This window comes from Liolophura sinensis, chromosome 2 (genome assembly GCF_032854445.1).
Source record: "Liolophura sinensis isolate JHLJ2023 chromosome 2, CUHK_Ljap_v2, whole genome shotgun sequence".
Lineage (NCBI taxonomy): Eukaryota > Metazoa > Mollusca > Polyplacophora > Chitonida > Chitonidae > Liolophura > Liolophura sinensis.
Window position 1 is genome coordinate 10,266,527 of NC_088296.1, and position 14,750 is coordinate 10,281,276.

At 39.1% G+C, this 14,750-nt stretch overlaps 1 protein-coding gene and 1 long non-coding RNA gene across 2 annotated transcripts; both read right to left on the bottom strand.

The window, feature by feature from the left end:
• Nucleotides 1-1,483: 1,483 nt before the first annotated feature.
• On the bottom strand, nt 1,484-8,677 carry LOC135462477 (transmembrane cell adhesion receptor mua-3-like). Its single transcript, XM_064739702.1, has 5 exons — nt 8,665-8,677; nt 8,290-8,424; nt 7,656-7,790; nt 6,371-6,494; nt 1,484-5,562 (listed from the first exon to the last, which is right to left on the bottom strand). Exons 1-5 carry the CDS (start codon nt 8,675-8,677, stop codon nt 5,028-5,030), a joined length of 942 nt encoding a protein of 313 aa, XP_064595772.1. The 3' UTR covers nt 1,484-5,027.
• Nucleotides 8,678-8,766: 89 nt separating this feature from the next.
• Nucleotides 8,767-11,832, bottom strand: LOC135462436 (uncharacterized). Its single transcript, XR_010443456.1, has 3 exons — nt 11,394-11,832; nt 9,579-9,713; nt 8,767-9,042 (listed from the first exon to the last, which is right to left on the bottom strand). It is a non-coding gene; the product is annotated as an uncharacterized LOC135462436 (long non-coding RNA).
• Nucleotides 11,833-14,750: the final 2,918 nt, after the last annotated feature.

Below are 14,750 nucleotides of genomic sequence, written 5' to 3' on the forward strand. Positions count from 1 at the left end.
TGATCGGATGGTTTGTCTGTTACCCAAGTAACTAAACAGCCAGCTGTGTGATACATTATATACAACTGACAGAATCTGTTTTCCTGTCTTAACTCTAACACGTTTACACTTCAAGCAGCTTACCTGGGACACATGTCAATGTTAAAATGACCAATAGAATCAGAATCTGTCCCCAGCGTCTTGGAAGGGTCTGAACCTCCATTATTTTCCGCTGTCAGGATTCCTATTAAATTGACTGCCTTGTTCTCCACGTACATATTACATACAGCTGGTTACATACCTGTAATCTTTTAGCGAGCACGCGTGTGAGTGTTATTACGCTCGGTATCGGAATACTTGGACTTGGACTTAGACGAGTCATCGGACTAGGTTCTCGTGGTCATGTCAGTAACACACCCAGTAGTGTTGTAAATGTATAGAATCCCTTGGGACCAGTACTCTACGTTATGAACCGTGACCTGGCTTGGGCTCATCACGCCTCTGTAGGATTTTGATGTAACTTTATATGGCAGTTCGCAGAAAAGAGTGTGGTTTGTTATGCACGACGAATTCACTGAGCGTAATAGTTATATGTACTTTGACTACAGAATCATAAATATATAGCTTCTTGCAGTAAAGCAAATCTATGCGTCGAAACAAGACATTCGTATATCAGCCGTCAACCAATAAGGACGTTAAATATTAATTGCATGGCCAATTCCCAAAACAACGTTAGACACAAACAAACACAGAAATAACAAAGCATGTAAAGTACAAAAATAGGACAGAATCATGCAAAGAGAAGCGGTCAACCATTTTCAGTGATGTAGGAAAGACGCAAGGTATGTGCTAGGCGAATGAGTGAAATCAGCACTCAGATCGTTTACCATGCTAAAATATTAGTTGTCGATAAGAAAATATGTATCTCATTTGCTCTTTGATCGCAACCGTTCATATATCCAAGGTGGCCATCTACTTTATCAGGATGAATAGAAAGCCCCTAGCCTCGGGTTGAGAGGAATTAGAGATATAACACGTTTCATGGTGGGTACAATGTATAAACTAGATTCAAGTCAAAAATTTGTCAGACATTTGTCCAAAGCGATGGTTTATTCTCGGTATTTCGATTTCGTTTATCCGTGAATCTTGTTGCAGCAGTATTACCGTTAGATAAAAAGACTTCAGTACGGCTTTGTACTAACAATGTGCACGACTTGGGTGCTGATTTAATTGATTCCCTTAAAACATTTCTTATGTCTTTTTTTGTCATCTGAAAAGGGTTGACTGCTGTATTCCAGAATAAACCAGGTTTCGGCTGGTGAACTGAGCATCCTCCAGGTCCGGTCACTTTGTATTGTTATGACATTATTTTATGTCAAATGTGATGCAAACACAGCATTTTGAGTAATTGTAGACGTGTAATAAATTGCAATTAACATCACTTGATTTTATTTGTCCAATGCTGCTTAAGACATGGTGCTGGGGGGGGGGGCATCATATCGCTAATCATTTCTAGCACTCTGTCATGCTCTATCGGGTTTACCGAGATACTCAGCCCCGTTTTATAAAAGGCAGATAAACAAACTAGCTCAGCCTATCTCTTAACATCAGAGTGAGCACACCGCCGCTGGTATTTCACTGGTGATCTAGTTTTTACACCATATCACGTATTTTTCTTACGCATATGTTCAACTGAACGAAGAAACAGACATTTAAGATATAAAAATACCAAAAAAGCTGAAAACGACATGAAATCTCAACGTTTTATGCAAATGCACACGCTATTATATACATACTGCATATACGTATAGTGGGAAGCTGCTTGAGGGACAGGCTTCCTACTGTCGGGCTAATGCAAAGGTATAATTCAGGGTGTCACACAGTCGTAGCGGTTTCTGTTGTGTTACGTGATATACCCATGAATCTTGTTTCGCACCAAGTGAAATAAGACCAGGTACGAACCAAGGTTCAGCCTTATCGGATTACACAAGCACCGATGAAGGTGTTTAAATCAGGTTTACCCCCAAATATGGAGAAAATATTGCAACTGGCATATTTCATACTGCAGTTGTTTTTCACCAGACTCACCTCCTTCAGAATTCTGAAGGAAGTATGGATATTTCACCTTTATATAAATCAGCAGAAAATCTGTCATGTAGGCAACTTCAAATCCTGTTTTTTGCAGAAATAAACAGCTTGACATGATATTATCCGGGGAGGTAAACGTACCAACGTGACACAGTCGATGTTGTTTGAAGTCATTAATTCGAGCTCAGTGTGAGGTGACTTTGGTTAAGTAACTGAATGATGAGGCTTTTCAACAATGGGTCAGACACGATTACAACAACACCAGATAATTCAATTTAAACAATGTACTCTATTTCACCCAAAGTTTAGCATTTTTCAGCTGACTCAGTTTGCTTGAATCTGACTGGTTCTCTCGTCTTATAGAGCCATTTAAGTGATTTTAAAATTTTGCTTGATTTTACTTTATTTCTTACCTGAAGAAACTTATTATAACTTGGGCTATGGCATTTCTGGTATTATTTTAAGGCCTTTATAATTTTCCGAAAGTGAATTTTTACCAAGCTTTTGGTGAAATACAGAATAAAAATAATTGAAATACATCTACAATATCCATGGACATATACACTGTATATAGACAATACAAGAGCACATATAGAAAAAAATTAACTTTGTTGACGACACTGTATATAAAGAAAACATATAGAAATAAATCAATGACTTTGCTACATGTATATATGCACACTTTTACCACAGTACGATATATAAACATCATGATGTGATCTAGACTGCCAGATGTACCCAGTGATCATGGATAGTGTAATATGAATCAGTTATTACTAGACTGACTTACTTTTGTACAAAGATAAAACTGCCACTAAGATTTATGTCTAATTTAATTTTTAACCTTTGAATAACCGGCTTCTGATCCAAAACACCACGACAAAATCTACTTCAGAAATATCCCGCTCCTGGTGTTATTGCTTACAGAATTTGTACAATAAATCTCTTGAATCGACAAAAAGGCACATGCTGACCTCACGCTGAAGAGCTTTCTTAATTCCACTAGAAGGACGAACGGTAATCCGATTCAATCAATTATTATAAACGTAGAATCTTTGCAGTGTCAGCTTTATTTGCACCCAACCGTGGCCAGTGCGGACAACATCAAAGGACGTCCATCCCATCCCATATAGGCCATTCGTCGACGTGACTGAGAGGCCGGCTGGCTAGACAACGCTTACGTGACATAATCAACATACATTACGACATGCATAAACATACATTCAAGTTTACAAAGGAAACGAACTATATCTACGGATGCACATTAATTCATTCTAAGTGCGGTACGCAAGTTATTTTTTCCAAGTAATCAAAACACTAAATTAACGAAAAATTGTTGTTACCATACATATTAATCCACAGAAATTTATGGATGAACAATATTAAGTCGTGAGTACACTGAATAAAGTTGTGATGTAACAGGTATAACTGAATATATCTTACTGGAATTTACTTACGGCGGCCACATTTATGCAGTTATACTACAATTTGAACAAAAAATATCTCATATCAAAAGCAAACACATAACATATGAAATACATATTCGTAAAGAGATGACAAAAATTAATATAACAAAAAGTTTACAAAAAATTCAAACATTTACAAAGGTAATCAATAGATATATTTAAGATAATAATAGCAATAACAGGTCAATTGAACTTTTTAACATTTTCACATTTTCATGGAATTTTATTTACATCATTATGATGTCATAAGCTGAACACATTCAGTAAAATTTGTCTTGTTTGGTCGTGATACAACTCTTACATAAAATCTAATATAAAACCAGAGTACACAACTAGATTATAGAACAGTATACAACTAAAGTATAAAGCCAGAGCATTACATTAAAGTTGAACCAAAGAATACAGCTAAATACTAATACTTGATTCTACAACTAAAGTGTTGAATGCACAACTGTTGTACAAATTATAACACTAGACAACAAAGCTAGAGTACACAGCAAGGGTACACAACTATAGCATACTACCGGTGCACAGCATACAGCCAAAGTAGATAACTAGATTGCACAGATAACACTACTAGAGCACACATCTAAACACTTAACTAGGCCACTCAACTAGGCCCCTGAGCTAGATTAGCTTTAAAAGGGGAAAGCGTACCGAGCTTTCCTGATGTCTCTGACTTGTTTATGATATATTTATTTATTGGTGTTTTAGAAAACCGGGCTAAGGAAAACCCAAGAGCATCCGCAAGTTACAAGTAGATCTTCCAACGTACGGCCGGAGAGAAAGAGCTACCCCATCAAAGACAGTAAAATATATTTACTGATTTCTTACAAAAAAAAAGCACAGTTCCATAAAAGTATAGCTACATACTGGCTTAGTACGTTGTACCTATGTCGTTCCTAGTCCAAAATGCCAAACCCCACCAATAATTTGGAGAAACATACGAAATATGCCATCATAATCAAGTATAAGTACATACACGTTAGTGTTATATGCACATATCCGTAGGGAATGACACGAATACTAACGTAACGTTGTACTTTGTGAAATTTCAACATTGAACCTTGTAAAATTTCCACATAAAATTTTGTGACATTTCCACATCGTACTTTGTGACATTTCCACCTTGTGCTATGTGACATTTCCACCTTGCACTTTGTGACATTTCCACATTGTACCCTGTGACATTTTCACATTGTACTTTGTGACATTTCCACCTTTTACTTTGTGACATTGTACCCTTTTCCACGTCATGTGTTGTCTTCTAAAACTTTTTAATGGGTCCTTCACAGGACTGTCCGAATGACCGCAAGTGACTCCAAACTATACGCCTGTGAACTGTTCCTTTTAAACTTTCTGCATCTTAATTTCATCATACTCATTACCCTCTTGCTGTTCATTGCTTGTCAGCTGTACGCCATTGTCCCCAATTTGTCTGACAGCGCTGTATGTTGTGTCATATTGGACGTCATCGTTTCTATGTGGATTTCCTTATCCGGTCTGCCCGGGCTCAATATTTTTTAGGCTTTCATCGTTTGGTTTTAAACCATACAGTGTGTTATAATTGTCCGCGGTGTTGGTGGTTACAGTGGAAGATTTTACGTGAGGTTTGGACAAAACATTATACGTGGATTCGCTCTGGGAAGTTTCTGAAGCCTGGCTTTTCTCCGTAGCCATCTGTTTGGCTTTGTTGTCTGCAATCTTGTGATTTGAATACAGATCCTTGTGTTTACTGTAACTGGGCTTCTGATCGTCGAAATTTCCTGCTAAGCTGTGCAAACTCTGTGCATCGTGATTCAGTTCTGCCTGTGACAGCTGGTCAACTTCCTCGTAGCGGACGTCAGTACCGGACTGTGTATTGGAACCCAACACATCGGGTAGTACTGGGTATGTTGGATTAGTAACTCCGCTTCGTTGTTGTCCAGACTGATTAGTGATATATTCGTGTGTTATGACGTCAGAACGTTTCCCCTGCATTTCTAATCCTATACATTTTCTAATACCTCCGCTCGAACGATTTCTTGTCCTGCATTTCAAAAATTAAACACATTTGCTTTTGTAATTATTTAATTTATGAAGGAATATTTACAAACAGAAACTGACAGAAACAGTGACTGATATAATGTTAAAACAAAAAACTGTTCTAATCAAAATATATTTACACACTACTCTCGCTCTTCGACTGGCTGACTGACCAAATATAAAGATAAAACAATGAAAATATTACAAATGAATGTGTAATGGAGATATCACGCTTCCAAGTACGGGAAACACCCACAGAAGGCACCGCCATGTTCTTAAGCCTAGGCTTGCAAATTCTCAATTGTAACCAATCAGGTGAAAGTATTTATATAGCCCCGCCCAGAGTACAATGTCCAGAGTAATGTCACGTTGTACTTGTTTTACCATTTTGCTATATAAAACCTTGGTTACGAATAATTCAACATCGTGTTTCCGGTCACACTAGTATGATAGGGTGTATTTATTGGCCATTTCCAGATTTAAAACATGTCAGAAAAAAAAACTGTAGAGCCATCTTCCAAAAAAACTAAGGTTAGAATATTTCTCGACATTTCTTTTGAGTGCCACAACTTAATGATGATGTTTTGAGATTAATCACATCTGGGGGAAATTCCACAAAGTCAAAATATTAAACCTCGTGACAATGTTTAGCTTTTAGTACTGGATGTTAAAATTTTGGTATCATTGCCGTACGATTATATTCATGAGGTAACTAAAATGTTCATCTATAAGTCTCAAAAATAAGCTATAAAATCGTATCTCACGGCCTGATTTCATTAATGGCTGCCGTTTGGCACAATCCCATTGGTTACCTGAAAATAGCAACAACGGCTAGGACGAACACGACAAGAAGAACCACTCCGCCTATACCTACTGCCACACCGATCGTCAACGCTGAGGAATCCGCGGCTGTAGATGCAGCTGCGGCAATAACGACTGAAACGTAGTCAACAACAACAACTCAATATGCGAGCTTTTTGATGATTGTTTAACACAGTAGCGTTAATCCACATCCTAGTATTACGTTATATATTTTATTGGGAAACTTTGGACTACTTTAATAGCCCATAAAACGGGTAATGTTCAGATTTATGCATGAGAGGAAGGACAGAGGACGAACAGAAATCACCGTACTTCGTCAGGTCATTGACCGACTAGTTGCCATGAGAGAGATTTATTCGAATAAATGGGTAAAGAATTCTCCGGTGAAACCAAAAGCAAAGTGAACAGAAGATCTTGAAGCCACTGTCCTGCTTGATGCATGAACATATTCAGTAGTTGAAATTAGGGGGTTTAACTGGTGGTTTCCTTGGGTGAAATTCCGAACTGGGGCAAAAACTTCCTGGTGCACCCTCTTTCGGCTTGTATCCCTCCGCACACGCACACGTGTAGTTGCCCTCCGTATTTGCACAAACAGAATTGTTGCCACATGTGTTTGGATTTTCGGTACACTCATCAATATCTATATGGCACGTATGAAATATCGGGATATGTATATGTGTGTGGCGAAATGATAGAATTAAAAAACTCTTTTCTTCTGTAAAATACAAACTGTGCAATAACTTTTTCTGGTTTCTTGCAAGCATAGCCATGAAGTATAAAATATGCATGACAAGCAACATTGTATATATGTATATAGACAATAACACTAATGGCATATTACGTTTTGTTCAATCGCTAAGGTCGCCTAACTATTTAGAGGCGGCGCTGTTACCATATGGTTTCTGAGGTAAATTGACAGGAAGCCGCATTTCACCGCTTACGTGTGACCATTTGCCAGCTATCACATTGCCGTTGCGGGGCCTCCGTGGCTCAGCCAGTTAGCGCCCTAGCACAGCGTAATGACCCGGGAGTCTCTCACCAATGCGGTCGCTGTGAGTTCAAGTCCAGCTCATGCTGGCTTCCTCTCCGGCCGTACGTGGGAAGGTCTGCAGCAACCTGCGGATGGTCGTGGGTTTCACCCGGGTTCTACTCGGTTTACTCCCACCCTCCCATGAATGACTGATTCAGGTCTCACACCACACTGTTTTGTGGATGTGGACAGGCCTATGGACAACCGTCTAAAACTTCCTTTTCTTCCGCTGGTATCTTGCTTACCCAGATTGCATCCCACGTCTTCACCCTCTCTCTGTCTGTACCCCAACACACACGCGCACGTGTAGTTGCCCACCGTATTTGCACAAACAGAGTTGTTACCACATATGGTTTGATTGTCGGCGCACTCGTCAATATCTGTATAGCACACGTAAAACCTAAGCTTAAATAACAACTACACTTTTCCATGTAACCTGTGCCTTATGTGGTGTTCATTTTTCGTTTGTTGCAAACATACCTATCAACTATGAAATCTGCACCTCTATCTGTCAACAAAATCAGTGATCAGAAAAGAGTATGTAAATTTCAGAATAATTATAATTGATTTTATCATTTGTATATTATATTTTCGAGAGCTAACGTTGCGGAACTATTTAGAGACAGTGGTGATACCGTGAAACTTAATTGTTAATATAATCCTTTTAATAGAGTCACCACAGTCATCACTCTGTAACTGAGTTTGGATCAAGTCTTCGGCATGATGCGTTAGTGAGGCAGCATCATAATCATGATGACACACTGTATGAATGAATGGCTGATTAGGGTCTAACACCACACTGTACTGTGGGTGTGGACAAATCTACGGACAACCACCTGAATCTGCCTTTTCTTCCGCCGGAACTTTATACTTGCTTACCCTGACTGCATCCCACCTCTTCACCCTCCCTCTGTCTGTACCCCACCACACACGCGCACGTGTAGTTGCCCACCGTATTTGCACAAACAGAGTTGTTACCACATATGGTTTGATTGTCGGCGCACTCGTCAATATCTGTATGGAACAAGCTTACATAACAACTACACTTTCACATGCAACCTGTGTCTTATATGGTATTTTTCGTTTGTTGCAAGCGTACCTATCAACTATGAAATGTGTACCTCTATCTCTCAATAAAATCAGTAATCAAAAAAGAATATGTACATTTCAGAATAATTATAATTGATTTTATCATCTGTATATAAAATTTAGGAGAACTAAGGCTGTGGAGCTATTTAGAGCCATTGGTGACACCATCTGGCTTCATTGTTAATGTAACCCTATCAATAGAGTCATAATAGTCATTACACTATAACTGAATTGGGACCAAGTCTTTAGCATGATAATTTAGTGAGGCAGCGCCATAAACATTTCAACACATTGGGCGATTAAATGGATAACGGATCAGGGTCTAACACCACATTGTACTGTGGATGTGGACAGGCGGAGAACCGCCTTAATCTGTCCTTTCGTCGGCTGGTACCTTATATTTTCTTACCTACATTGCATCCCACATCTTCACCCTCCCTCTGCCTGTATCCCTCCGCACACGCGCACGTGTAGTTGCCCACTGTGTTTACACAAGCTGAGTTGTTACCACATATGCCTGATTGTCAGTACACTCATCAATATCTGTTTTAGCACACGTAAAACATAAGCATACGTGACAAATGCACTGTTACATGTAACCTGCCTATTTCCACAGTAGGACATGAGCAGTCCAATGCTTTATATGTTGTTCATGATTCCTTTGTTGTGACATACCCGCCAAACTATGAAATCTGTATCTTTATCCCTCAACAAAATCAATAAACAGAAAAGAACATGTAAATTTCAAAACAATTAAAAAATAATTTCGTCATCAGAATATAATAGTTTGTCCTATAGCTAAGGTTGCGAGACAAATCTACAGGGCCGTGGTGATACCATGTGGCTTCCTTGCTAATGTGATCCTATCAATGTACTCACCATAGTCATTACACGTTAACTGAGTTGGGCTCAATTCTTCAGCATGATACTGTAGTGAGGCGGCACAATATACATGATGAGACATCAAATGATTAAATGGATGACTGATTAAGGAAAAATGCCACCATGGTACCATGAGTGTGGACGGATGTATGGAAAACCGCCTGTATATAACCTTTGTTCTGCTTGTATTTACCTACCGAGATTGCATCCCATCTTCTCACCCTCTCTCTGTCTGTATCCCTCTGCACAAGTGCACCTGAAGTTGCCCATCGTGTTTTCACAAACAGAGTTGTTGCCACATAGGTCTGTCTTTCTTTCACATTCGTCGATGTCTGGTTAGGACGTTTCAAGCATAAGCGAGATATGATTAGCTACAAGAACTTGTCACATCTATGACATGCAGCCAATATACTCTTCAAATGGGGTTAACAAAGCACTGGTTTCAAAGCTACCTTTCTAGTCGAAGCCAATATGTCCTTTATAATTACTGCTTTTTTGTACCATCTCCTATTAAATATTGTGTGCCATGCGCTCTACTCTAGGTCCTATACTCTTTCTTCTTTATATCAAAGATTTATTTGACTGATGTTTCACGCTGTTATGTCAAGGTTAAAGAATTCTTCTGCCCTATTGGACTCATTGTGCTGTTTGTTGATGATATCAGCTTTCCTTGTTCATCAGGAAGTATTAAGGAAACCATAAATACTATGACACATGAACTTACAAAAGTCTAGATTGGTTATATGCAAATAAGCTCTCGTAAAGTATTGGGAGAAAAAGTAATTATTGTAAAACCATCTCGAAAGGGTTTCCATCCGATATTTCCAACATGTTAATGGGGAAACAATTAAAGCAGTGTATGTCGTCTTTTTCCTTGGTATTATTGTTAACGGTAAACTTCGCTGAGTGCCTCATATTAATCAGATATGTAGCAAAGTATCTAGAAATATGAGACATTCAACATATTAAATTAAGAAAAACACTCTTAATGCTTTATTATTCCATGACATTTTCATATCTATCATATGAATAAACTATTATGGAACAATTCATTTTCAACACAGTTTTGGGATTTGTGTTAGTGGTCAGCCTGCTATAATGCAGTGCAATATCCCTGGAGCCTGCATGTATCTCATATGCGGTCACTGTGAGTTCTACAGTCCATTTCTCTTCGTGAGTTGCCTATATTCAGCTCTCTGTAAAATCATACTTGTTCTCAAATTTACCTTTAGTCAGTGACACGTAACAACCCAAATACTCTCCACGCCCATTTTCCAGCATGCAACTTGCTCTTGAATAATTATGACGTCACCTGAAGGAGTGCATGTTGAAACTAAGCTTATGGAGTATAGCATTATGAATTAGAAAAAGTATTCTAACTGGATTTTTCTTGTAATAATATAGAGGTTCAACATATCAATGTGTAGAGCTTGGTTTGTTACGTGTCAACGTCTAAAGGCAAGTTTGCTGGCGATATGACTGATTTTAAAGACACCTAAATATGGGCGACTCTCAAAAAGAAATAGACTATAGTTCAATTTATAGTGGCTTCCTCTCCGATCTTACGTGGGAAGATCTGCCAGCCACTTGTAGATGATCATAATGTTGGCGGCCGTCGTGTGAATTACGCCGATGTTAAATATCAATCACATAAACAAATAAATATTAAATATACACACCGCTATGAGTTTGCTACTATCGTCCATGCCCATAAATCAATTCATTCATCCGGAACAACTAGATGCAAATTTTAGAAATATTTTTACACGGCAAATTGAATATATACAATTACCCGACTAGAACTTTAATCAACACTCTTTATAAAACAAAATATCGCGCCACGTCGTGCCCAGGTTGAACCTAGGCCTTGTTTCAAATATCTAACAAACATCCAGAAATAAAACCCCGGCAGCTAAAAGTGTAAACCTGATTTGAGTCAGTGGCCTTAGTGGGAGGGCCCAGCGAGGTATTCTGAGAATCAAAGCTTATGACTGATGTAAAGTATTACTCACCTAGACACTGTCCTTTAGCAGACCTTTGTGCTCCAGCTGAGCAAAGACACACATTTCTTTCAAGCCCCGCCCAGTTGACCTTTTCACACGTGGTGTTGACAGGACACACGCGCCTCTAGTCCCACATTCTTTCTGTTTACAACAAAAAGTGTTCAGTATATTTTCCCGCGAACAGGACCCAGTTACACAAAATTGTACTGGCCACCAAAGAAAAGTATGATGATTTCACAAGTTTTTCTGTTGTACAGTCTACTGAATTCCGCGGCAACTCTCGTGCATTATGATTGCATCTATACGCCCATACGCCCAGTTGGTTATCGCGCTCAAGTCCAGCTCATGCTGGCTTCCTCTTCGGCCCTAAGTGGAAGGTCTACCAGCAACCTGCGCATGGTCGTAGGTTTTCCCCGGCTTCTGCCGGGTTCTCTTCCACCATAACGCTGTCCGCGTCGTACAACATACCGCCGTCGTACAACATACCGCCGTCGTACAAGTGAAATATTCTTGAGTACGCGAAACACACCAATCAAATTAATAAATAAATAAACAACATTACGGTATCTTTCTTTTTCAAAAGATTGTAAAGACAGTTGCAGCATCGTTTTTGTGTAACTTATTCTTTGTAATTTGAGCGAGAACTATCCATCATGTAAAGTAGTTACAGAAACGTAAACTTGGATTTCTGTTAACTTACGCAGAAAAACATTAACGGATGTGGGGTGTGTACAAAAGGATACAAAAACATACACGTTTGCTTTTTCTAGGAGAAGCAACATTACTATATTATAGATACACTGTTAAATCTGTGTATGTCCTTCACTCACGTATACAAAACTGAATCGAACTTTTTCAGAGAATATCAGAATATCTGATGGCTCGATACAATGACAGCGGCCTCCTTGTAAACATGTCGCCCTGTATCCACAACCCCCTCTACATCTGTCAGCTGCAAATCTGTGGAAATGACAGCAACAGAAGATACAATTTACCCAATATAGAAGTAAATACTAAGGAAACAAAACAAAATTTGTTCCATTGGGTTAAAAAGCGTTGATGAATCCAATGACACATTTTATAGATGTTATAAGTTAAGTGTGGTAATTATTTATTGGATAGCAGTGTTACTGCGAATATCATGCCTCTTCCCACAAAGAGTGGGAACTGCAGTAAGTTAACCCGCACTCTTCAATAACTGAACCATCGACAGGTCATCAAGTACCACTGATTGTACGCTCCCACAGTTGCATGGAGAACGGAAGGGTAAAAGTCTACAGATAAGAGAGAAAATCAACAGTTAATCAGTAACAGTAACAGCATAACATTAATATCAGCCATTCGGTAACGTATAAATAGCTTGTAGCATGTGAGCCACTTAAATTCACTATATAACGAGGCTGGGTTGTATGAATTTTTTCCGTGAACACTCGGAAGTTTTCACCGAATTACGTCATAAAAGTCCACCCTTCAAGAGCTACAAGAGCTTCTTCATTTAGTCGAGTGTTAAAAAAGATGCAAGAGTGACAACAAGCATATCAGATTTCTCCACGAAATGGTTTGCTGTTCTGCATATGGTTGTAAAAACATGTCATCGAATAACCGTCGAGTTATTTTTTCAAGTTTCTAAAAGATTTGTATCCTCGGGAAGGAGGGGGTTTACAGCACAAGAAGAAACGATTTTGTACCCAACAAAAACAGCCGTATGTGCTCTCGTCATTATACATCTAAAAACTACGAGAGGAATACAGCTGAATGTCCACAACGGTATCTGAACACAGGTTATAATCTTAATAATTAGGACCAGTAGCTAAATCTGGACACTAATCCTTTAATGACGCGTATCTTCTCCACAAACGTCTTGCCCCAGCTATCGGCTAAGACATCCATTCGTGACTGCGAAAGTGTACAGAAAATGCTCAACGCGTGAGGCTGTATTTGTAGGAAGGTGTGTCTAGTACTATGGCAGTTGTTTATGATTTAAGGGGAATAACTCCCACCGTTAGGATCAGTTAGGATTAAGCTACAGAAGTCATGCCTTTTACGATCCAGGGGTCACTCACACAAGAAGCAATTGTATATATATATCGGTCTAGCTAGCACACACATCAGTATAAAGGAAAAAGTTAAACAGATGAGATTTTGGCATCGAATATTTTATTTCATGCACGGAAAGTAAGTACACACTGTACATAAACCAAATGCATTAGTTGTTGAAGCTGTGCCATCTTTATTTCATTGGTTGCCTCTTTTTTCTTGAAGATGTTGATGAGCTCAAAGCTATCTGTATGTATGGCGATGTGCGCGACTAATTCGTAGTCAACTTAGAAACTTGATGCCTCGAGCATGATGTCAGCTCTTTTAGATGGGAAAGATGAGAGGTTCTTCCGTCGCCGTCTATATAACGTATCTTTCACTTGTGTACACGTGGGTATTTCTCTCGCGAATCCCAGATCGTTTGCCTCATCCGGACGAAGACTGGCAAGTTTGTCATTATATATTGATGGCATCAGGACGATTTTGTCAGGGGCTCGTTTCTAGAGGTTCTGCATAACCTGGCTAAGTGCGTACATTTTCCTAGAAATCCAGTCTTCTTTTTCCCGACTTACTCGGTATTTGTAGCCGCTCTTTACTACGAGGCGCCCGCCTTCCTGGGATGATACTTTACGTAATATAGATGAATTTACGAGGCGAAATAGACATTCGTATACCAGCCGTCAACCAGCAAGGAAGCTCCAGGGCAATAATAGCAAGGCCGATTCCCAAAACGACGTATACACAAACCGCCAAAGAGCTAAGAAAGTATATAAGCTGCGAAAATAGGACAGAATCATCCAAGGAGAAGAAATCAACAGTTTTCAACGATCTTTAAAAGAAGCAATGGTGTTGAGAAGACGCAACGTATGTTTTGGGCGACTGGATGAGATCAGTATTCAAATCGTGGACCTTGCTGAAATATAAGTTGTCGATCTCAAAATATACATCTCATTTGCGCTTTGATTGCAGCAGTCTACATATCCAACGTGGCGTTACACTTCGATGTCATGAATATACAGCCCCAAGCCTCGGGTTAAGCGGAATTAGACACAATCATGAAGAAGAGTGACAGAGGCTGTAACAGAAACTGTGATGTATAAATAGGTCATAGTTGATTTTGGGCGAGTATTGCCCTAATTGTGATTTGTGAGTATGGGTCGATCAGAAATATGATGTCTGGGTGCGTGGTGTAGTTAACTGTGGTCAGTTTTCTTCAGTCTTAGCATAAAAATGAGTTTCCTCTGTTCGAATTAGTTTGCTTGTTATAGGAAATTGCCTGGTAACTGAAAATATTGAAATGTTGTTGTGGTTTGTAATTTACAGTAATAA

Coding starts and splice junctions, on each gene's coding strand:
- LOC135462477 (XM_064739702.1), bottom strand. Junction 6,495..7,655: donor AGACGTGGGATGCAATCTGG/GTAAGCAAGATA, acceptor ACTACGTTTCAG/TCGTTATTGCCGCAGCTGCA. Junction 5,563..6,370: donor GCCGTTGTTGCTATTTTCAG/GTAACCAATGGG, acceptor TTTGAAATGCAG/GACAAGAAATCGTTCGAGCG.